General features: G+C 35.9%; 4 protein-coding genes and 1 pseudogene across 7 annotated transcripts; 2 read left to right on the top strand and 3 right to left on the bottom strand.

The window, feature by feature from the left end:
- Positions 1–353: 353 nt before the first annotated feature.
- LOC121749683 (V-type proton ATPase subunit B 2-like) lies at positions 354–5,099 on the bottom strand. The gene is made up of 15 exons (XM_042144268.1): positions 4,960–5,099; positions 4,212–4,276; positions 3,910–3,965; positions 3,715–3,813; positions 3,384–3,443; positions 2,748–2,859; positions 2,456–2,664; positions 2,220–2,348; positions 1,986–2,123; positions 1,657–1,807; positions 1,480–1,562; positions 1,297–1,344; positions 1,155–1,208; positions 963–1,046; positions 354–874 (listed from the first exon to the last, which is right to left on the bottom strand). The coding sequence occupies exons 2-15, from the start codon at positions 4,267–4,269 to the stop codon at positions 689–691; spliced, it is 1,467 nt and encodes a 488-aa protein (XP_042000202.1). The 5' UTR covers positions 4,270–4,276; positions 4,960–5,099; the 3' UTR covers positions 354–688.
- A 999-nt stretch (positions 5,100–6,098) lies between these two features.
- Positions 6,099–9,874, bottom strand: LOC121748410 (probable protein phosphatase 2C 60). 4 transcript variants are annotated; one of them, XM_042142746.1, is made up of 6 exons: positions 9,429–9,874; positions 9,152–9,307; positions 8,630–9,061; positions 7,990–8,357; positions 6,988–7,224; positions 6,099–6,601 (listed from the first exon to the last, which is right to left on the bottom strand). In XM_042142746.1, the coding sequence occupies exons 3-6, from the start codon at positions 8,946–8,948 to the stop codon at positions 6,332–6,334; spliced, it is 1,194 nt and encodes a 397-aa protein (XP_041998680.1). In that variant the 5' UTR covers positions 8,949–9,061; positions 9,152–9,307; positions 9,429–9,874; the 3' UTR covers positions 6,099–6,331. The 4 variants fall into 4 exon arrangements, with proteins under 4 accessions (XP_041998680.1, XP_041998681.1, XP_041998682.1 ...); XM_042142747.1 differs by having other exon boundaries at positions 8,630–9,324; XM_042142748.1 differs by lacking the exon at positions 9,152–9,307.
- A 2,728-nt stretch (positions 9,875–12,602) lies between these two features.
- On the top strand, positions 12,603–15,016 carry LOC121748059 (annotated as a pseudogene).
- Positions 15,017–15,600: 584 nt separating this feature from the next.
- On the top strand, positions 15,601–19,753 carry LOC121748326 (probable 26S proteasome non-ATPase regulatory subunit 3). The gene is made up of 10 exons (XM_042142613.1): positions 15,601–15,712; positions 15,813–15,889; positions 16,004–16,103; positions 16,350–16,540; positions 17,136–17,270; positions 17,364–17,500; positions 17,696–17,750; positions 17,837–17,947; positions 18,682–18,921; positions 19,034–19,753. Exons 3-10 carry the CDS (start codon positions 16,016–16,018, stop codon positions 19,544–19,546), a joined length of 1,470 nt encoding a protein of 489 aa, XP_041998547.1. The 5' UTR covers positions 15,601–15,712; positions 15,813–15,889; positions 16,004–16,015; the 3' UTR covers positions 19,547–19,753.
- Positions 19,754–19,860: 107 nt separating this feature from the next.
- On the bottom strand, positions 19,861–22,347 carry LOC121748327 (trafficking protein particle complex subunit 2-like protein). Its single transcript, XM_042142614.1, has 5 exons — positions 22,213–22,347; positions 21,978–22,074; positions 20,724–20,802; positions 20,551–20,632; positions 19,861–20,279 (listed from the first exon to the last, which is right to left on the bottom strand). The coding sequence occupies exons 1-5, from the start codon at positions 22,243–22,245 to the stop codon at positions 20,139–20,141; spliced, it is 432 nt and encodes a 143-aa protein (XP_041998548.1). The 5' UTR covers positions 22,246–22,347; the 3' UTR covers positions 19,861–20,138.
- Positions 22,348–23,561: the final 1,214 nt, after the last annotated feature.

The raw sequence follows: 23,561 nt of genomic DNA, 5'->3' as shown, positions 1-23,561 counted from the left end.
GTCATTTTTGTTTATGGTAAAATTCAACACATTAAACCTCTCTTACTTCACTCTTTCCATCAATTATTTATTTTATTGTTTCTCTTACTTAATTCTCTCTTTCTTTACGTTTTTTTCATACAAAATACAAGAAAATTGTGTTTAGTAGATTAAATTAAATGAAAATAAAATAAAATAGAAGAAAGAGCAAAGCAAGAAAGAGTATTAAGAGTGATTAGATATTGTGTTTGGTGGATTAAATGAAATGAAAATAAAATAAAATAGGAGAAAGAAGAAAGAGCAAATTAAGAGTGATTATATTGTATTTTTTGTCATAAAGAGAAATTATTGATCTAAATTGGGACAATATGAAATAAAATAAGATATAATATCTCCATTTATTTTAGAAACCTAAGTACAAGAAGCAATAATGTCAGCAAAATACAAATCCAGAAAAAAATATATATAGTCCCTCTGTCCACAGTGAATGGTCCCAAGGATGGCAGCATGCATGCTTCTCTGTCTTGAAAGAATACAACTAACTCTCTCTTACTTCCAAAGGACTGCCGTCTGCCTTGGTCTTTCTCAAAGATTTCCATCTTATTCCAAACCAGATAGGAACAAAACAAACACATCAAGAAACGCACCTCGAGGCGCCCACGCCAAGACAGTCGGACACAAAACTCAGCGCTTCCTCCTCTCTCCTCGTTCAGTTGGACGCATCCCTGCTGTAGTATTGGTCGAGTGTCTTGGCTGGAATGCGGTGAAGAAGCTCCCTGGGAAAGATACGAAGCAGGGTCCACGCCAAGTCTAGTGACTGGAAGATGTTGCGCGTGTCATAAGCTCCTTGCGCCACAAACTTCTTCTCGAATTTATCAAGGAACTCGAGATACAGCTGTACAACCATGTGGAGTTAGTAATCTAAACTAGTTGCCGTTGGGAATTGAATACAAGAAATGGCCATGTGTGTACGGGATACAGACCAGGTCTTCGGAGGAAAGAGCTTCCTCACCAACCACGGCTTTCATCGCCTGGACATCCTTCCCAATGGCATAGTTTGCATATAGCTGAGAATAGTAAATCCGAGGAGGAAGAATTTAGTGCAAATTCAACTGAATACTTGGGCCAGTTCGAGGAAATCAGAATCAGTAAAACGAACGTTGGAAGTGTACTACCTGGTTGGATACATCAGAGTGATCCCGACGTGTCATTCCCTCACCAATGGCACTCTACAACATATTCAAACAGCAATCGTAGCACCTTCACTATCTTAAATAGTTCCTCAAATATAGATATAATAAACACACATGTCCTTACCTTCATTAGACGAGACAAGGATGGCAACACATTGATTGGAGGGTATATCTGTCAATTCAGGCAGATATCTATTAAGCTGAAACCGGAATATACCTAAATTCATAAACAAGAAAGAAGGCCCCGCCCAAAGATACAAGTGGTTCCGTGATTAGAAAATAATGGAGTGCATCAACCTCACTTTACCTGCCTATTGTAAAGTTGTCTATCAATATATATCTGTCCCTCGGTAATGTACCCCGTGAGATCCGGGGTAGGATGTGTAATATCTGAGAATTTCGAAAGAAAAGGAAAAGATTAACATTGATTTGTAACAGTGAAATTGAGATATAGTTAGGAGAAATTTATAGGTGTATGTATTACCATCATTAGGCATGGTTAATATAGGAATTTGAGTAATGGATCCTTTTCGTCCTTCAATACGTCCAGCTCGCTCGTATATGGTAGCCAGATCAGTGTACATATAACCAGGATACCCACGCCTCCCAGGAACTTCCTCTCGAGCAGCAGACACCTAGGACGAAAATATGATCTCTATCACTTGCATAAAAACACTTGTAACGGCACTTTTCACTTGAAAAAAGTTCATAGAATGTGAAATAAGAGGTACCAAACATTTCAAAATAAATCTTAGAAGAAGATAGAATTGTCGGTTAACAGCTGAAAAAGCAGGAAGGATGTTCAGATATTACCTCACGAAGAGCATCGGCATAGGAACTCATATCTGTCAATATGACAAGAACATGCTTGCCACATTCATATGCTAAGTATTCTGCAGTAGTCAGGGCAATGCGAGGAGTAATAATACGTTCTATTGTAGGGTCATTAGCCTGAAGAAAATAAGAGATTAAATATGGGAGGGAGACCATCTCAAACCAAGATTTATGTAATAAAACAGTCCAGAATGAGGTGATCAGCGTAATTACCAAGTTCAGGAAAAGGGTCACCCGCTCCATTGATCCATTCTCCTCAAAATCACGTTTGAAGAACTGTGCTGTCTCCATGTTTACTCCCATAGCTGCAAAGACAATGGCAAAGTTGTCCTCTTCGCCACCCTGTTGCACAGCATAGATGATAGAATCATGTCGATATCAATTAATGGAAAGGCTAGAGGAATAAGAAAAATTAAGCTAGAAGAAACTTTCCAGCGGTAACATCATACCTTGAGAAGATTCTCAGTTTTCTCCAGACGTTTCACCAAGCCTGCCTGGCGACAAATCTGTGCAGCAATTTCATTGTGGGGAAGACCAGCAGCAGAAAATAGAGGAATCTTCTGACCACGGGCAATTGAGTTCATGACATCGATTGTTGAAATTCCAGTCTGTATCATTTCTTCAGGATAGGTTCTCTCACTAGGATTGATGGAACTCCCTGGACCCAAGAAGTTAGAGAATACATCAACTGTGGAATGGTGCAATGTACACCAAGGACACTTCTATATTAGTAGTACTTGCCTGAAATATCTAAGTAGGCCTCTGGAAGAATAGGAGGGCCGTTGTCAATGGGCTTTCCAGAACCATTAAAAATACGACCAAGCATGTCCAATGAGACGGGGGTTTTCAAAACCTGCAAACAAGTTATAGCCAATTTCTATGAAACCAATTTAAATACCAGAGAATTAATTAATACTGCACCAGGGTGAAATCGGCCCATTTACCCCAAAAACAACTACGACAAAATTAAAATTTGTCACATATAATGCATAAATGTATTCCAAAAACAGTAGTCAACAGAATTTACTAAAAAAGTTCACGCTTTTTGGAAGTCCATTCATAAACTTCAGTGCATCTAAAGATCTTATGGACCAATCATTAGTCTATCTAGGAAGAACTAACACAACTAACATGACAATGATTATCCTCAGTGATTAATAATGTGATAACTTAAATAATATTTTCAATTTTTTCCATCAAAGTACCAAAGGGTAAATAAATTTTCTCTCTATAACAGAATGGTGTCGATGTTCAGGGATTAAAGTAGACTGCAAAGAGAAAACTATGCCAAGAGAATATGAGTTCATCTTACTTCACTAGCGAGATAACAGAAAGAAGCTGAGAGAAATAACTGCCAAAAAAGGGAAGCATTTGTACCTCCCCAGTAAACTGGACAGTAGTGTATTTGTTGTCAATTCCAGATGTTCCTTCAAAAACCTGATAAATAGAACAAAGGATTTCAATTATACTATCTAATACTACAAGAAACAGATGGAAAGAACTGACTAGGTAAATGTGGAAAATAAAATCCAAGCAGATACGCAAAGATCAAACAATTCAAGCACTCTCCAAAATGGCAGGGACTTTCGAGGAGAAAGAGCGTATACTTGTGGAAAGGAGTATGTAATCCTTAAAATTGCAAAAAATATCAAGGAAAACAGTTCCGGAGGTTGCAAAAAACAAAGCAATAAATTATTATGGCAGTAACCTGGACAACAGCCTTCTCTCCATCAACCTCCAGGACCTGCCCCCGGCGGGTTGTTCCATCTCCCAAGCGAATGTTGACAATCTCCTGGTACTTGGGTCCCTGACCAAAGTTTGGAATCCATCTAAGTTATATTGTTTCAGATTCCATAGGAGAGTTGCACAGACAGAAGAAATGAATAAGGAGTACAATGTCCACCTTGACTTTGTCTAGGATAACAAGAGGTCCAGCAACACCAGAGACTGTTCTATATTCTGAGAAATTTTCAAGAACGTCAGACTATGAAGTATGAACTTTATATTATATCAGTATATACATAAAGGGAATATTTACAGCATTTGTTTACATAATTACATTAATAACTCGGGGAAACAGGCCTTTGGTAGATTCGAGAAACACATAAATTGATGATGCTTGGTTATACATGAACTGGTGATTTACATAAACATCTATGCAATTATGTGAACAGAAAGATAACCGGTTACAGTTTGAGAGTATACCCATTCCAATCTCTAGTGTTCCCTCCTCCATGTCAATGGTGTTTTGTGCCACACCCATATTCAACCTACAATATTAGACAATATTTCAGACCAAATCAGATGTGCGTGGGGGGGGGAGAGAGATAGAGAGAGTAAATTCCAATTGATTTGAAGCAATTAGTCCCAGGGCATCTCAAAAACATGACTAGACCTCACTCTATATCTCATGCGACTCTGCGAGCATGCAGCGAGGCATAACATATGTTTGGCTAACTAGAGAAACTCTCCCTCAACTCCCTAACTTTACACGGTACTTCTACTTCGAGTTAAACACGTTGTCATGAGAATAAGGAGGTCCTGCAGCCCAGCTTACACATTGCTGCTTGCTAACCAGTAGACTGCTCCTAATTGCTTATCGATTCAATAATCAAAATCATACTATCTACGATCTACTAGTGTAAACCAAATAAATACAGATCATTAACACTTTCCATTCACACCTCATCAAAAGTTTGCCAACATTTCCACAGGAAAGGATTACACTTAACAGCCATAAAAATCATTGTAAATTAATTGAGCTTCGACACAGATCACCGCAATTAAAAAGGAACAAAAACTACTACTATCTCTTTCCCCTCGGATTCTCCCCCGCAATGCACAACAGCAACGACAATGGATGTACGGATCAAATTTAACTCCACGAACAGCATGATCGAGATGATCAAATTAAACTGGATATGCTTAAAGCTGGATCTAAAAAGAGGCATACCTTTTCACTGGATCGCAATCAAAGAGAAAGCGATGAGAATTGCAGTGAGATCTGACGATTGGAACCAAATGGATTGTCAGTATTTCGAGTCACGTATCATGTGATGGTTTTTTTTTTCTTTTTTTATTATGAATAATTGCTGGAATGAAAAGGAAAAACGAAAAATTAAGTGTACAACTCGTGGAAGCGTGGTTTACTGCAGCTGCAACTTTTTACCCGCGAAGGTACAATACAATCAAGCCCATGGAGATTGGTTATGAATCAGTAAGAGGGAATTGGTTCGAATCGGACGGTTTAGGAGGCGACACGTTGCGCTTGATTATGATTATGTGGTGGTGATTTTGGTGACAAAGACAACCTCGACATATATTTTATTCTACACATTATCCACAATCACTAAACTAAAAATTCTATTCAGTATGCAATGGCAAATTGCGTACAAATCCAAATTTAATTTTTTCACGACCAAACTTCTCAATTTCCAAAACTTACCCAATTTTGTTTAAAGTTGGTAAAAAGATTCAATAATTTGTTCCACAATGTTTTTTTATTCACTGAATTTGAAAAAATACTCTCTCCGACTACGATTGCCGTCTCATTTATTTCGACACAATTTTAAGAAATACTCATGAATTAAAAGGAAGATAATGGAATATGAATTTTATTTCTATATAGTTTTATAGTAATAAAATGTGAGTAAATGATAGTATTAAGAAATGTGGAGCTTTCGTCATTTATAATAAAAATGGAATATTACTCCCATCAATGGATTTAATTTCTATATATGTGTGTGTGCACTCGCACTACAATATTATGATCCGACCGATTGAACCATGAATCGATAGTTTTCCCAATTCGTTTACCGATCCAGTCTTTGACAGTTTCACCGGTTAGCTATCCAATCCGGTTTTTTTAAATATTGCCCGCAACTATGTGTGTACCCAATCAAGGCCCAAGGGTAATTAGTAAATACTCCTACTTATTTGTGCTTGGCAACAAAAAAAAAACATGAGAGACATAACATAATGAACAAAATGATTGATCAACAATCACCATTTGTAATCATCATAATCATAGCCATGCAATCTTGCATTATCCTCATACAAAGGAAGGAAAGCAGAGAATCATGAGACCAAAAAAAAAGTTATAGGTATGGAAGTTTCAGCTATAAAATCTGTTTATAAAAGTGGTGACAATGGGGAACATGGGGGATTTACAAAAGAGCTCAAGTATGATAGGAGGATTCCAGAACTAGCAAGTCTTGGGGTTAAAAAAAAAAAGTTACAGTGTACATTAAAGAATTCAAGGGCTGCTGCTCAAGAAGCTACCTGTGTATTCATTCATCCATCAGGTGAAACAAATCGGCGTAGCGTCAAGTTGTTGCCGGTTCTGCTGGTGTTGTGAAAGGCGCGAGGTGATTTGGAGGGATGGTGATGCCGCTCCCCTTCACGGATATGTTGGGGCTCCGGCCCGAAGTAGCCCTGCTCACGAGATGAGAGTCGATAAACACCACCACTACAGTTATGTCGTCGTGGAAATGACGACGGACTCCACGGTCGATTTTCTTCAGGTCTGAATACCTCATCTCCCTTTTCTTTGCTGCCTCTTGCAAAGCTGCTTTCACTAATCTCCTAGCACTTCCCTGGACAATTTAACCATTTTTGAGGTATTGGAATCTATAGCACAATTCGAAAAAAGAATACGAAATAATTTGTCGAACCAATGTGATAACTAATAACAAAGTTCTTTGCTCTCCTAGTAGCTGATATACAAATATAGGATTAAATTCTGTCAGTCGATGAAGACCAAAAATATACATGGCATAGTAGATTCCTATCAATATTCAGACAAATGAATATAGAGTAACTGATACGTGTGAACACGAGCTTATAACCAGAAAAGCGTGTGTGAAAACAAATGCCGAGCAGTCTACTCGCAAACTGTAACATGATCATGAGAAAGTTGCACACAACAGAGTACGGCCCGAAATAGAAATTTGCTTAAGGATTTCAGAGTTAAATATCTTACACTGTGCGGATGATTTTGGACTAGATCAACGGCCTCTTGGTTGGTAAGGTGCTCCCAGAGGCCATCAGATGCAAATATGATGAATTGGTCATGAGGCAACAGCTGTTGCACAGCGATTGCAGGGTCTGCGCTCAAAATAGGTCTTTTGAAAGGTTCACGAAGTCGGAATTTCTGGAACAGTGGCTCCCTGTTGAATTCAGCCTTTTTTAAGTACACATCTCCAATTGATCTTGAGATCTGTAAGCAACACAGTTGACATCAATTCTATATTAATGATTTAAAGATCACATAATTACGTCCAGCATGGACAGCATAAAAAACAAGTCCCTAAAACCGAGTCGAACATCAATATAGGGTAAACCAATTTGAGGGCTAAAACATAAGCACTGCACCAAGTCAGGGTCCTAATGTCTTAATATCAAGAGTTCTGCTTACAGACGAGTTATGACCACTTCACATCAAACATATAAAGGAAAATTATATTCTTGGAGTATCAGATTTGATTCATATTTATTGAAAGAAGTGATATGATATAGCAATGGTTTAGCTCACAACCATGGAAACGATTAGCTGCTCAAAATTTCAAATACAAACTCGTGAAGCTCACGCCATTATAAAGAAACAGATATGTGCAATATATCAATAATGGAAATTACACTTTGAAGACATGTAGAGCTTACTGTAAATCAATTTTAGAAAGAAAAATATCTAATGAAATATCAGAAAGAAATGAATTTAATTACTCATTTAGTTAGTGTTGAACCCTTTTAGATAAAATTCTTTTTCGCAAGTATCACCATGTTTCAATTTTCCAAAACTAATACAGCACCGAGACCCTTGAAGTGATATATATTATTCCAAAAACGCTTCTCATAACAGCCCTTGGATGTATAAGTTATATCCATACAATCAATATCACAATTAATGCAAAAGGAAACATGCCATCCCTGTCTACATTATAATGAAATCAAACCAATGGTCAATGGGGAAATGATAAATTACCTGTATAAGACCCTTCACACGCCATACATTATGCTTTAAAACTACAATATGTGAGTCATCAGGGTGCAAAGATTGCAACTCCTGTCTCACTGACTCAAAACTTGCATTGTGCTCGGCTGAGAGCTGAATAGCAAGTACTTCCCCTGTTGCCTTGACAAGCCTTCCTAGAACAGCACGGGAATCACCAAGATTCGCAATATAAAGAGTTCCGTTGCAGATTATTCCTACAAGACAACAAGAGCCAACCGCTGCAATCTGTGGTCTCGTTGGCCAATGTCTGCTAACAACTGAGAAAAAACCATCCTCAGTTGCTTGAAATGCCTTACGAATAACTTCTACTGACATCGACTGATGCTCCGCCGCAAACCCTGCACAATCAAACAAGACTTTGACAACTATACGAAATTAATCATGATCATACTTAGCCAAACACCACATCCTCCACGTTTAAATTGAAATCAGACTCATTTATAGTATTAGCTCCACACATGTAATAAAAAGCCAATCCCACTATATACATCCTAGATTACATAGATGTTAGTACTATATTTCAACCAGTCTTCTTTCCTAAAACAAAGCAACAATTTAAACCAACTAAAGTTTATAGCAACTCAAATTTCAAAATGCCATTGAGACTTACTCTTTAGATGTGGGAAGAGGTGATCATTGATGAACCGGGAGGTCTCGGGACCTCCATGCCCATCATAAATCCCCACGAAGGTTCCATAAGGGCCAGACTCAGTCGTGCTCAAACAACCAGATTCGAGCTGGCTTTGATCCTCAAGTAAATTATTTGCTTGAACTACAGCCATTGAGAACTCCCCATTGAAATGCTGCCCCAAGTCCTTATACCATAGCAGTCCATCCTGCCGGCCATTGGCATCCGAGCCTTTATGAGCATACCCGTCTGCTCTTGGCCGAAAACAGGCCCTCAAAATGTTCATTAACCCCGATAACATCCCTCATCTCGTCCAAACCACCCTCGAAAACATCCACATTTACCGCACACTCAACGATAACCTTCTCTGAACAATGAAAACTTAACCCAATCCGAACTGCCTTCTTCTTCAAACTATGCGCATTAAAAGTCTAACAACCATAAGAATTCGAACAAGTAATAACGATAATTTGAACTTAATTTCCAATTTGGGGACACGATTACCAAGATAGGCCTCCAATGTGAAACAGATCTCCCAAATCAACAATCAGAACACGACGAGGAAAGGGGCACGAGGGTTTCAAAATAAATTGGCGACGAAATTCACTTAATTTAGGTAAAAACTATTCGAATTAGGAAAAAAATCCAACTCCACGATACCTAATCAAACGAAAAAACTAAAAAAATCAGTTGAAATCGAGCAATCGAAAATGAATTCATTAATTCAACACTAGATAATTCAATTCCAAATAAACTGAAACGAATATGCCGCATGAGTTACCTTGGAGCTGATTCAGGAAGATCTCAAACTGAAAAAACTTAGATCTGCGGATCCAGCGAATCAAAGGGGGGTTTTCACAATAAAACAGAAAAATCAAAAAGTAAGTTTCAGAAATGAGGGTTTCTAGCTTTCTAATCCAATCCTCCTCTGTGGTGTTTGTAAAGAAGATGGCGATGGAACAATGGAGCAAAATACATATAAAAAGGGGGAAAAACAGAATATAGAGAGAGAAAATGGGAATTATGAATGAGAGAGAGAGAGTGGTAACAGCAACTGTGGTGGTATCGATGGGGAGACAAACGCCATTAAAGATGCAACAACGGAGAGCTTCAACTTTCAATCCAGCAAAGCAGAGGACCAGTTTCGGGCTCCACTCTCTTCTTACAGATGGGTGGATTTTAGAGAGAGAAACTGTATTTATACCATTGTAGAGAGAGGTCGGAGCTAGGAAATAGTTTTACTAATTTTATTTTCTTACAAAATCAACATATGTCAACATTAAAATGTGGAATAGAAGTGATTTAAATTACCACAAATTTTTTTTTACACCAAATTAATATGTCTATTTATTTAAATCACTAATGTTTAAAAAATTACGGTCAGTTTTATAAGATTGAAATTTTAATAAATTTTTATTTTTTTAGTTGTTTCGTCTCTGTAAAAATGACATTGTTTGTTAAGGTAATGAAAAATACTCCGTATTGATGAGTATCATCAAAATACGTTTAATAAACACGGATTGGATAATATAGAAATATAAATTTTCATAATTAAATTTTCTATTTTGTAATTTAAGTAGATATTGTTACCTTTAAATGGAAATGAACATTTGAGTATTCTTTATATATTAGTGAAAACATGGTCAATTGAGTTTATTCACTGCAATGCATGGTAAATTGGATTCAAGGCTTTAGAATAATTTCAACCTTTAATAATTGATTAGTTTTTAAATTCGAAATTGATGTCATAGCCCAAATCAGAGTAAACACTACACTAGCCACTTGCTAGGTTTGGGTGAGGACTAAGGTAGGTTTGATGTACTTTTCCATTTATATTATTTAGAGCACTCAAGAACGCGTTTATTTTAATGCACTGCAAAGTGTTTGTATCGAGTGCTTGTGCGTTACAACCTCCCACCACATCATGCTTACACATGTTTGTGTTAAGGTGCGGTTCACATGCTCATCGCCCGCCTCGACCTATGGTATGACACGTGTTTGAGCGATTATAGTTGACTTTTAAAGAGAATAAGAGTGGTTGTCAATCGGCATGTCTTTTTCAATGTAATGATATTAGCAACTGACAAATAAAGTGCTCCATAATGCTTTTGATTGTTGTTGTTGTTGAAGTAGAAAGCGTAAAGGACTAATGAAACTCATTAATAGTATAAATATAGCTTCAAACAATGACGTGACACGCGTTTGAGCAACTATAGTTGACTTTTAAAAAGAATCAAGAGTCGCTGCCGGCCGTCATGTTTTTTTCAATGTAATTATATTAGCAACTGACAAATAAAGTGTTCATAATGCTTCTTGTTGTTGTTGTTGAAGTAGAAAGTGTAAAGTACAAATGAAATCCATTATTAGTATATATGAAGTGCTTCGTAACATTGTTGGTTGTGGATACTCTTAATTTATCCTGGTACTGTGATAACATATTTTAGTATTCATCTTATAAATATTTTAACTATCTCAAATATTGATAATATAAACGTTGTTCCATTAGTTAGTTCATGATTCGAAATATTTTACAATCATTTACTTTTAATAATAAATAAATTGGTAATCACCAAATGAATAATCTATATTTTTAGGGTTAGTTGGTTTATCGAGAGTAGGCACGAATCATTAGCCATTGATTAAAGTTACTTGCATCCACACAAATAAAGTATTACTAATAGGGTATTGAAAAAATGCAAAACTCTAAATATTGTACAAACTTGAAACTATGATCTTAACCGTTAGAAAATGTCAACAGATGACAAAATAAAATCACAGAAAATGTCAATACAGTTTCAACACAACATCAACCGTTGACACTGTGTTGACATTTTTTGTCATCTATTGACATTTTTAACGGTCATAATCATAGTTTGAAGTTTGTACAATATATAGAATTTGCATTTGATCACGTCTCGTTACTAATAATCATTAATTATTAAAGTGATATACTATATGTCAATTTAGGTATCGAATTCAATAAATGGAAATGTTTGGCCCATTGATAATAAATGAGCTAATTAAGATTAAAAATAAGCAAAAAGAATGTCATACCATTTTATTAAAATAACAAATCTCTAGTTTGAATATATTATAAAAAAATTGTTAACATTCTATTCACAATCCAAACAGATTTGTATTTCATAAAATATTAATCATAACAAACATTAAATGTCTATATAGAGAAAGTAATTAATTCAAAAAATGAACTAAATTCTATAGAAAACAAAATGAGAATGTGAATAATGTGAGTAATACACTTTTTCAATCTTGGACTAGTGAGTTGGGCCCTTTTTTTGGTGTTTGCCTCGAAATAGTATTTTTGTGCATGTGTTTATACACAGTGGGCCTATGCACTTCAATAATTATGAAAATTATTGTATGATTTTATAGTAATCTTATGTAATGATTGTAATTTTTTAAAGTATTAATTACTTCATCCATTCATGATCAAATGTTCCGATTTGATTCGCCACAAGTTTAGAGGAATAGGTTTATAAGTAGTATTTATTAATTTTCTAATGGAACATAAAGTTTATTTATCAAAAATAGCAAAAGTATAATGAAACTTTGTTATATTAATAAAAAAATCAAAAATTGTTAAATTTATGTTTTTAATTTGTGTATAATTTTATAGTGATAGTTTTTTGTTAATAAAATTGTGAAATATGGTAATGGAAATATGTACTCCATCATTATTTAAGCATGTTTATAATACCTAAACCATGGTATAAAAACAAAGGAATATGCATCACATGAGTACCAGCTCACTCTGAGTTTTATTGTTTGGCCAACATTTATAATTTATTTAATTATACCAAAAAAAGAAATTAAACTTCATTAGTTAAACATCATCAATCATAATGTTGATTTGTGTCAACATAGGTATAATATTAAAAATCATATCCCATGCAAATACTACGATAATATCAAGAGAGCTATTATGATTATACAAATGGAAGATGATGATCACGATGAAATCGAGAGAGAAATTATAACAAATTGGTTTAGCAACAATGTATTGAAATGGATCCTATGTATAAGTATAAGCTTTCAAAATCTTTGAAAATTGAACTCAATTTGAACAATTTTTGTTGTTGTTGAAAATGGAAGATATAGTGATTGTTGGAGCTGGAATTGCTGGCCTTGCAACATCTCTAGGGCTACACAGGTATATCCCCAACCAAAAACCTTCTCAAATCTTTCAATTGAGATACAGACATTTCCTCGAACATGTGAGCTGCTGAAGCTCTTCCGTCTAGATTATCATGATTTGAAGATTTTAAAGCCGTTGTTTACTGATAATCGTAGATTGGGAGTTCGAAGCGTGGTTTTGGAATCAGCAGATGGATTGAGAGCTTCAGGATTTGCTTTGGGAATTTGGGCAAACGGTTGGAGGGCATTAGATGCTATTGGCTTAGGCAACATACTTCGTGAAAAACACAATAAAATTAGTGGGTAACGTTGATTTTTTTCCTTTTTTTTTGTTTGAAATGGATTGATTCATTGATATTTCTGAAGTGTTTGCCTTCAAATTTCAAAGTAGTTAGTTAATCTGGTTTTGATTTTGCAGAATTGTGGTTACATCAGTTGACTCTGGGATTCAAAATGCAGAGCTACATTTTAGGGATTTACACACACAATAAGTGTAGCTTAATGTGTATAGTAAAAGATTGAATTTCTTCAATTTGGAGTACAGGATTATTGATTATGTATGGTTGCATCTACATATGAAGGGATGATCTTGAGTATCGGTGTGTGAATCGGGGAGTGCTGCTGGAAACACTAGAAAATGAACTTCCGAGAGGTACAATCAGGTACTCCTCGAAGGTGGTTCATATACATAGCGAGGGTCGTGTTAAATCTCTTCATCTATCCGATGCAACTGTCCTGAGAACGAAGGTAGTTAATGCGGAAACAAGAATGCTTGCTCGAGTTGGTTGATTAATGTGTGTTAATAAGAAGTGTGATGTAGTTCTTGGCTTTGGATAGGTCTTGATTGGATGTGATGGAGTGAACTCTGTGGTGTCGAAGTTCCTAGGCTTTAGTAAGCCGGCTTATGCTGGCCGGACAGAAGTTAGGGGCTTCGTGTGTTTTAAGGATGGACATGGTTTTGAGCCGAAGTTCATGCAGTTCTTTGGAGAGGGTGTGAGATTTGGTGTTATCCCTTGTGATGGTTGTAATGTTTACTGGTTTCTCACCTTTACTCCTTCATCCCAAGGTAGATCTTATGATCTTTCTTTCATAATTCCTGACTTGTTATGATAATTTTTGTCTAAGGAATTCATGTCATCATTTAGTGATACGCAGTGGAGACAAAAGATGTAGATTTATAACAAAATATTGCGTGTTGAGCATTTTAACGCTAGATAACTTATTGTTGTATTGTTTGTTTCCCGTGTTTGATCGAATATTACCGCTGAATTCATCACTAGGTAGGCATCCAAGTGCAGCAAATCCGATGAAGGTACAAATTTTCATATTGTTTGTTTCCCTTGTTTGATCGAATACTGCAGTTGAATTTACACATTCACATGCATACCAATCCGATGATGGAACAATTTTCGCATTTGTTTGTTTCTCGTGTTTGATCGAATCTTGTAGTTGAATTCACGTATCCTCGGGCATACCAATTTGTTAAAGGAACGATTCTTTGTACACTGTTTAATGAGAGAAAGCTATGCCATGATTGAACATGAATTCCTAACATGTTGAACTCCAACGGTGCAGAGAAAGAGATGGTGAAGGATCCGACCAAGGTGAAACAGCTTGTGCTCATGAAGTTTGGCAAAGCCTCGGATAAGATAAGGCGGGTATTTGAAGAAACCGAGCTAGAAAAATGGCGTGTGCACAGATAAGGTTCAGATATCCGTGGGAGATGGTATGGGGAAACATAAGCAAAGGCAACGTCTGTGTCCTTGGCGATGCGTTGCATCCCATGACACCTGAGATGGGCCAAGGCGGTTGCTCTGCTCTGGAAGATAGTGTCGTTTTAGCCAGGCTTTTGGCCGGGGCACTGAGGAGGAGTGATGGAGACAATGAGCACCGGGCAGTCTCAGAGGCATTGGAGAATTTGGCGAGGGAGAGGCGGTGGAGATGCTTCGATCTGATTAGCTCCTCGTACATTGTTGGTTTCATGCAGGAGAGTGATGGGGTCTTGGTGCAGTTTTTGAGAGATAAGTTTATGGCTGGAGTTGTGTTGAAGAGAGCTTGTTTTGATTGTGGTGATCTTGCTCTTGAGGTGTAATTGCAAGGCTATATTTATGAGTACGTGAAGTCGAGACCAACCATATGAATTGACTTTATTAGATATTTCAAAAAAATCGATTTTTACTTTAGTGAAACAACTCACGTGTAAATATTTCAATAGTGTCTCCCATCCGTTTTATTGTATGGAAGTGGCTTTATTGAATATAAATATATGTTTTTATCAAAGTTTTGTATTATGGCACTCCTTTAATTTTTTTTAATGTTTTCATAGTCTTTTAGTATAATACGAGTCTCACTTTTATAGCGAATAAGTGTATACATACTAAAATGGAACGTCTGAATGGGTTATGCTACTATCTACGAGACTATGACCTAAAATGACAAAATAAGTCAATATGTTGTGGACAAAGGGAGAATAAACAAGGGTAAAACCATATATAATCTATACATGTTAGGTTGAATGAAACATTAATACAGAATGTCTTAAATTAGTATGTGAATTGAATTTTTTTACATGAAATAATGATTAGACATTTTTACGTAATTATAACTGTTTAATTATATACATTCAAAATTGAACTCGTATAAATCATTTAAATGTAAAAAAAAAATTTTACTAGCATGAAATAGAGGGAATGACAAATGTGAGTATTGTAAATCAATTAAATGTAAAAAAAAAATTTACTAGTTGCCTGAAAGAGTGGAATGACAAATATACCCCTATTCGTCATACTTCAAAAATCAGAGAGCAGTCTATATTCTACTTTCTTCAAGGCTTGGAGAAAAAGAATCCCCAGTTCGAACAATCCCTGCAGTTTGAAGGGTTTCTTCTTTTTCTATTGAATCGAATCTCAGGTTGTGGCTCAATCTCCCGCTTTTTAACTCTCCGCATCGAATTTCATCTTTTGGCTTTGTGAATTTCGGGAAATATTCAATTTTGTATTCTGGCTTGCAGTGAAAGAAAGTAATCGGAACCCTAGCTTTTTCCCATCCGTCCTTTATCTCAAGAATCACTATTTCACTCAATTTCAGGTAAAATCTGGTCAGTTTTAGTAAATCTACGATAGCTGGATAGAATAAAAAATGGATCTTCCAGCTTTCATTTCTGTTTTTTATGCGACCATCATGTTTGCGTTGATTTCTCAGATTTTGGCGAAGATGACTCAAGATGTTGAGATGAAGGAGCAGCAGCCTGCCCCCGCTGCAGACAATTCCGTCTCGTTGATTTCGCCCTCCATTCTTGAGCGTAAGTGCTTGAATTATATGTATAAATCTGTAAATTTTCAGTGGATTATACCTGATTTTGGTGTAGAGATGCGTGTTTGTGTGTGTGTGTGTGAGAGAGAGAGAGAGAGAGAGAGAGCTGGGTGTTGCAACTGTTTGGGCTTCTGATTGATAGTTATTGGAGGGATGAAAATATGAAGGATAGTTTTTGCTGTTGTATACATGTTTATGTTTTATAATACTAATACATTTGGTTTGTTTATATTAGAATTGAAGGACATAGCTGCTTTGATTGAGACGGGGGCTTATACACGTGAGGTTAGGAGGATTATGAGGGCTATCCGGTGGACAATTCAGATAAGGAAGAAGCTAAATGTGTCTGTGCTTTCTGCATTTCTGAATTCTGCGTTTGTCCCTGGGTCTGAAGTGCATTCTCGCCTGGCGTCTTATATTCCTAAAGTAAGTCAGACCTGTTGGCTAATTTCTTCAACTTGTTTTTAAAGTTCAGTTTCTCATTGATGAAGTATGTATGATTTGTTTTTAGTTTTTATTCAGTAACGCATTCTGTCAATTTTGTGCATCACACATGTATTGTTTGCGTGAGTTTCTGGATTCAAGAGGTTCATTGCTAATAAGCTGGAAAAAAAAATTTATGCCAACCAGCTGTATTTGTGTTGTTTCCATTTCTTATTGCAGCTATTTCATTCATTCATATTTTAATGGTCTATCCTGTTATGCTCTTGACACAATATTACTACTATATTAGGCGTATTAAAACCTGTAATTCCACAACTACTAAGTGGTAAGATTTCCAAGAGAATGATGATGTGTCATTGCATCCTGCATCGATTCTATTACATCGGGATTTCATCTTTCTTAATCTTGTCGTAAATTTCAGATTTCTAATGTTAAAAAAGTAACTATCGTGTCTAGAAAAACATGGCATGGAGCAGTTGGTATTTCATACTGGCATCTCGTTTAATCAAAATGATGTTGAAATGGAAGATAAAGAATGTATGTTACTTTCAATCATCTTCATCTACTGATGTTTCAGGGGGAGGATCAAGATATGGAAGTGGATATAGGAACATCTGCTACTCTTCCAGCAAAGCACTCATTACCAGAGATTGAGATCTATTGCTATTTGCTTGTCCTAATATTTTTGATTGATCAGAAGAGATACGATGAGGTCTGTCCTGATGATTATGTTTCCAGAAATGCTTGCGTAATGATAGATGCACTTATGCATGTTAACTCATTGGCAATTTTGTGTTATAATCAGGCTAAGGCTTGTTCTTCAGCTAGTATTGCACGCATAAAGAATCTCAACAGGCGGACTATTGATGTCCTAGCATCCAGGCTCTACTTTTACTACTCTCTGAGCTATGAACTTACTGGTGATCTTGCTGAAATACGAGGGTATGCTTTTTTTTCAGCTAATTTAATTTTTTTCTGCTGAACTTAAAAGCCGCTGCTTAAAATTTTGGAATCAACTTATGAGTACGAAATAAAGTGGTGTGAATGTTATGTTTCTGTTCTTTTGTTTTTAGTTATATTTTATTTTTTCATGAAATCCGCATGGCATTTCTGATATTAACTTTCATTTATTAACAGCTCCTTGCATGCTTTGCATCGTACTGCTACTTTGCGCCATGATGAGCTGGGGCAGGTTTGTTTTTAATCGGGCTAACTAGTATTTTGTTTCTGTTACTTTGATATCAGTGTTCTCATGATTGATGACATCATATAATGCAGGAGACACTTTTGAATCTGCTGTTGAGGAATTACCTTCATTACAACTTATATGATAAAGCGGAGAAATTAAGATCAAAGGCTCCTCGTTTTGAGGCTCACTCAAATCAGCAGGCAATTCTTTATGCCCGTTCTTGCATAATTCAATATATATGAACATTGGGGATTTGTGCTCTACACCTTTTGACTTATATGTCATCCAAAATATTTATCATTTTACCAGAACACCAGATGATATTTGTGTTCTACACCTTTAGAAGACAATTGGATTAGGGATTTACTTTTTACACTACTGACTTGATATCATCCAGTTTGCTATCCAAAATAGTTCTTGTTTTACTACCTTACTTGAACATCAAATGGAATATGTAGTAGAAAACCATAGTGCAAAATGGACATGTGAGTGACAAGATTCACAAATTGCATGTCTTTGTGTGGAACGAGTCCTTGTTTGCAAATTTTAGAAAACTTAGAGCAACCAGGATTTGCAGATCTCAATAGATTTAAGAACGATTCTGGCCGAGCTTACTAGATTTCTTTACTTTCGAGTCTTTGAGATAATAACTAGTGGCTTTTAAAGTCTTCCTAATCGTAATGTATGCTATATTGATCATCAGATACTACTAGACCCTTCAGATTGTACTCTGATGGTTTTCTAAATGAGAAATGCTAATGCTGGATATCATTGATTCACTAATGAATAGGTAGAACCGTAGAAATAAGTACCAAGTACTTTTTTCCTGCTATAGCATTATTTTTGTGCTGAGGGATTCTTTTATTAATTTATGCTATATTTTAGCTTTTACTATTGTGACCTGCTGTTTCAATCTTGCTTTTTTTGTGTGCAGTTCTGCCGATACCTCTTCTACCTTGGAAAAATCAGGACAATTCAGCTAGAATACACTGATGCCAAAGAGTCTCTCCTTCAAGCTGCAAGAAAAGCACCAGTTTCTGCTCTGGGTTTCCGAATCCTGTGCAACAAGTGGGCTGTGATTGTGCGATTGCTGCTCGGAGAGATTCCGGAAAGAACTGTTTTCATGCAGAAAGGAATGGAAAAGGCTCTTAGGCCGTACTTTGAGCTCACAAATGTGAGTGTAAATTTGTTTCCTCATCTGTAAAGAACTTGAGACCGCAATGTTCCTCGAAAATAGTTTAGCTTTACTAACTCATCTGTGTTTCACATTCTAATATCTATTTCAGGCTGTTCGAATAGGAGATTTGGAGCTGTTCAAGACAGTGGCTGAGAAGTTCGCCAGCACCTTCAGCTCTGACGGAACCAACAATCTGATTGTCAGGCTACGGCACAATGTGATCAGGACTGGTTTACGCAACATTAGCTTCTCATACTCCAAGATATCTCTTGCTGATGTTGCTAAGAAGCTGAGATTGGATTCTCCAAATCCTATTGCTGATGCTGAAAGTATCGTAGCCAAAGCTATTAGAGACGGTGCGATTGATGCCACACTTGACCACGCTAGTGGATGGATGATATCAAAAGAAACTGGGGATATATACTCAACAAATGAGCCTCAAATCGCATTCAACTCCAGGATTACTTTTTGCCTTAACATGCACAATGAAGCTGTCCGTGCTCTTCAATTTCCACCAAATTCTGACAAGGAAAAGGAGAGTGCAGAGAAGAGAAGAGAGAGACAGCAGCTAGAGCAAGAACTTGCTAAACATATAGCTGAGGAGGATGATGACGAATTCTAATGAACGATGTTCCACCATGGTTGTCAGTTTTTCGTACAATGATGTTCCTCACACTGATACAGGCTCTACTAGCTTTCGAATTGGTGTGAGCTATGTCTAGGACAAGTATATGTTGGTTGCACTCTGATTCATTAAACAGCGAAGAACCATTTTTAATGTTGAACATAGTTGAAATTACAAGTTTATTAACATTAAATTTTATCAAAATACGTTGTGTTTCTTTCAATCGAATAAATTGCACACCTTGATGTTTCTAAGTGATACTATACTTAAAGTATGCTCATAACTTTCTTATACTTGAAACTGAATTACGATTTTCAGTAACATTAGAAACAGCCTCAATATGAGCAAAAGATCGAATACATCAGCGAATATCGAGCATAATGCGTTTACAACATTGCTATTCAGGAAAGTGGATCAATCAGTGTCTAAACATTACATCCACAACTGAAGTGTTCTATCCACAAAAATGGGTGCTAAAGTTCTGGCAGAGAAACATAATTGAACACATGAATATGGAGTAACATTGTAGTTTTGGGATGAGGCAAAGCTTCAGAGAAGAAGAAAAACGAGCATCACTGTTCATCAATATTCAGCTAGCTGAACTCAATCCGAAGGACTTGACAATTGAGCTAACTCGCTCCCTGAAGGTTTTGGATGTGATCTTTTTACCAGGAATGTGAAACGGGTTTGAGACCGCATCAACGTAGGCAGCATGGAACTTCCTGAAAAACTGTGGCAGTTTCCAAGTAAAAAAAAATTCAAGTTATGTGCCATAGAATCAAGAACTTTGATAAAACTTGACGACAGAACAATCAAGTACTCCCATACATTATACATTCTGAGTTAGTTAGAGAACATCAAATTTTACTAGTAAACAGTCCAAAGACAAACACTTGAGCATTAACAGTTAAGAAGCTAACTGCAGTCCGAAGCAGATTAGTTAGCCAACAAAATTATTCTGAGTTGTTATCACATGAGAGCAAGTTTACCAGAAGACTTACATTTCTCACATCTGCATCTCGTATATCAAGATCTGTCGTCACCAATATGAACTTCACCTTAGTATTGGTCAAGTAACCATATCTGCAGACATTGCGAGATGAACTCAGTTGAGCAGAACAGGAGGATGTAGAACAGTGTATTGTTCCCTTTCGACAAGGTTTTATGTACTTACACTTTGTAGTTTTCAGTTGGATATAACAAACCGAGGAATGCCTCATTTATTGTGGGGCTGGACTTTTTGGGGTTGTTCACTGGTCAAAAACAGCAAAAAGAAGTTCAACCATGAATCCATAATATTGAAGGTAAAACGCGATGGCAACGATCTTTACAGCAATAATATCTATTGGGCTTAAACTAGTAAACAGAGAGCATTGAAGACAATACACGCTGATTGTAATATTTTCCAAACTCATCTCCCCTTTTACTTAGTTGCTAATTCTGAAATCAAAGTTTCCATTACTAATCCATCCACTATTCTCCTCAATCAAATGTGCCTAAATCATACTATCAAAATATGACTATTACTATAAATTTCAAGATGGACAAAAGGCTTCGGACTTCAGTTGATTTGGAAGATACTAAACATAACTAGACAGCTAAATTCTCCAAAACAGCAACATTATTGACTTGACAGATCCAACACTTATGCTTCTCAATCACAGTATAACTAAATTATCAGTAATTCACAACTGAAATGCGAAATTCAGGAATTGCTAGTTTTGATCCAGTTTCTGGCGTTTATCTACGAACCAATGACTAATGAAGTAACATTAAGGAGATCCAACCCCCACCCCCCAAAAAATTACCCCTTTCATCGATGACGTCGAGAGAGCTATGCTTCTAGATCATAGTATAACTAAATTATCGGTAATTCAAAACTGAAATGCAAAATTCAGGAATTGCTACATTTCACAAGTTTTGATCCAATTTACTCCAATCACTGGTGTTTATCTACGAACCAACAACCAATGAAGAAAAATTAAGAAGATCCAACCTCCCACCACCCAAAAAATTGCCTCTTTCATCAATTACGTCGAGAAATCTATGCTTCTATATCATATAGTTATCACTAAATTATCAGAAATTCACAACTGAAATGCAAAATTCAGGCATTGCTACATCTCAGCAGTTTTTATCCAATCACTGATGTTTATCTACCAACCAACAATCAATGAAACAAAATTAAGAAGATCCAACCCCTCACCCGAAAAAAACTACCTCTTTCATCGATGATGTCGAGAAAGTTATGCTTCTAAATCATATAGTATAACTAAATTATCAGAAATTCACAACTGAAATGCGAAATTCAGGAATTGCTACATTTCAGCAGTTTTGATCCAAACAATGGTGTTAATTTATCCACGAACCAACTACCAATTCAGCAAAATTAAGAAGATCCCCATCCCCCACACACAAAAACAATTACCTCTTTCATCGATGACGTCGAGAGAACAATGGACTATATGATGAAGCTTGAGTGCATCATCTGATTCAGTAAAACTTTGTATGTATAACGGATTATTCTGCCAATCACAACAAATGCAAACCAAGTATAATCACAAAATTTCGAGTGATCACATCACATTTACAAATTAGAATAACTACAAAAAAAAAGTCCCAATCACAGAGAGAAACACAGTTATAGGATGACGGCGGCGCACCTCGTGGCCGACGACGGCGAGGCAGACAATCATCGCTTTGATTCTCCGCGGAATCAGCTCAGATTCTTCGCTGTTTAGATGAAATCGAAGGTTTAGAAGGGTTTACATATTTGACCCCATATATTTGATTATTTACAAACTGATCCCTATATTTTATGAAGTTGTCGCATTCGGTACTATTCTAGTTTTTACATGTAAATGAAATTTAAATAATTATTGATTTAAGAAATACTTAAATTTTACATATTCGTTTGTCCAAATTCCAAAATATCAAGATACAAGAAGTAAAAAAATAAAAAATTATTAAAATGATATTATATCAAAGATTTTCCAGGAAAATACTACTTTAATCATACAACAGCTAATATTATGTTAAAAAAGATTTTAAAACTCATGACTATTCTCGTGATGAGCTGCTAAAGTTTGAACAATCTAAATCTAAATAAATTAATTAAAAATATAATTTAATAAGTACAGGGAATATTACTTACTTCAATAACATGATCACGTTATCATTGGATAACATATGGTAGCCAAATAAAGAGAATATCTTTACTATCTTTTATAATTTATTTTTTATTCACTTATATTTTATTATTGCAAATAATATAATTGGTTAAGGGTCGTTTTTGTCCTAGTGTTGGGACGTTTACCCGAAAATATGTCCCCATCTAGGTGATTAGCATTTAATAAATACTTACCATTTCATTTTTAGAATAAAATACTATGTAAAAAGTTTTTGATGATCAGAATATCGATGTAACAACCGAAATTATACATTAATTACCCAAATTACACGCCGATCACCCAATATTACATATTGATACTCATTCAATGTGTAATTTCGAATGTTACATCGATATATCAATCGATAAAAACTTATTTGCATGACCTTTTTATTCTAAAAAATGAAATGGTGTATGCTGGAAAAATAATCTTAAGAATGTGACAATTTTTTAAATAAATTCAGTTAACAAAATCAATCAACCTTTACCCTAATACTAATAACATCCAAACTCTATAATAGACCTAATCCTAGTCCACTTGTCACATATGACACTAATAATGTAAATTTAAATTTTTAAATGAGATAATTATCACCAACAAAATTTGATTGTCGTATGTCTTTCAAAACTTAAAAAACAATTTAGATTTTCCAGATTTCCCTTATGACAAAGAGTCACCACCAAATCGAGGTTGTGCTAGATGAATGAGAATAACTTGTCGACATGTTAAAATCAAATACGTAAATTTAGATACTTCGCCTGAAAGCGCCAATTATACGCGCCAGATATTGAGCCTTAATTCACCGAACATTTTGTCTACATTACTAGCATTCAAGGCTTGCT

Source organism: Salvia splendens, chromosome 9 (genome assembly GCF_004379255.2).
Source record: "Salvia splendens isolate huo1 chromosome 9, SspV2, whole genome shotgun sequence".
Lineage (NCBI taxonomy): Eukaryota > Viridiplantae > Streptophyta > Magnoliopsida > Lamiales > Lamiaceae > Salvia > Salvia splendens.
Note: the sequence above shows the minus strand (reverse complement) of the source record. Positions and strands in the feature narration are given on the sequence as shown.

Excerpts from the sequence above, each read along its gene's own strand:
- LOC121748410 (XM_042142745.1), bottom strand. The coding sequence starts at position 8,948 with ATGTTATCGGGGTTAATGAACATTTTGAGGGCCTGTTTTCGGCCAAGA. Across the intron at positions 8,358-8,629 it reads CCTCTTCCCACATCTAAAGA|GGTTTGCGGCGGAGCATCAG; the intron begins GTAAGTCTCAAT and ends TTGATTGTGCAG. Across the intron at positions 7,225-7,989 it reads GTGTGAAGGGTCTTATACAG|ATCTCAAGATCAATTGGAGA; the intron begins GTAATTTATCAT and ends TGTTGCTTACAG.
- LOC121749683 (XM_042144268.1), bottom strand. The coding sequence starts at position 4,269 with ATGGGTGTGGCACAAAACACCATTGACATGGAGGAGGGAACACTAGAG. Across the intron at positions 3,444-3,714 it reads GAGAGAAGGCTGTTGTCCAG|GTTTTTGAAGGAACATCTGG; the intron begins GTTACTGCCATA and ends TCTATTTATCAG. Across the intron at positions 1,209-1,296 it reads CCTTGTCTCGTCTAATGAAG|AGTGCCATTGGTGAGGGAAT; the intron begins GTAAGGACATGT and ends AATATGTTGTAG.
- LOC121748327 (XM_042142614.1), bottom strand. The coding sequence starts at position 22,245 with ATGATTGTCTGCCTCGCCGTCGTCGGCCACGAG. Across the intron at positions 20,803-21,977 it reads CGACGTCATCGATGAAAGAG|TGAACAACCCCAAAAAGTCC; the intron begins GTAATTGTTTTT and ends GTTTTTGACCAG. Across the intron at positions 20,280-20,550 it reads GAGATGCAGATGTGAGAAAT|TTTTTCAGGAAGTTCCATGC; the intron begins GTAAGTCTTCTG and ends AAACTGCCACAG.
- LOC121748326 (XM_042142613.1), top strand. The coding sequence starts at position 16,016 with ATGACTCAAGATGTTGAGATGAAGGAGCAGCAGCCTGCCCCCGCTGCA. Across the intron at positions 16,104-16,349 it reads TTCGCCCTCCATTCTTGAGC|AATTGAAGGACATAGCTGCT; the intron begins GTAAGTGCTTGA and ends TGTTTATATTAG. Across the intron at positions 17,501-17,695 it reads GATCTTGCTGAAATACGAGG|CTCCTTGCATGCTTTGCATC; the intron begins GTATGCTTTTTT and ends ATTTATTAACAG.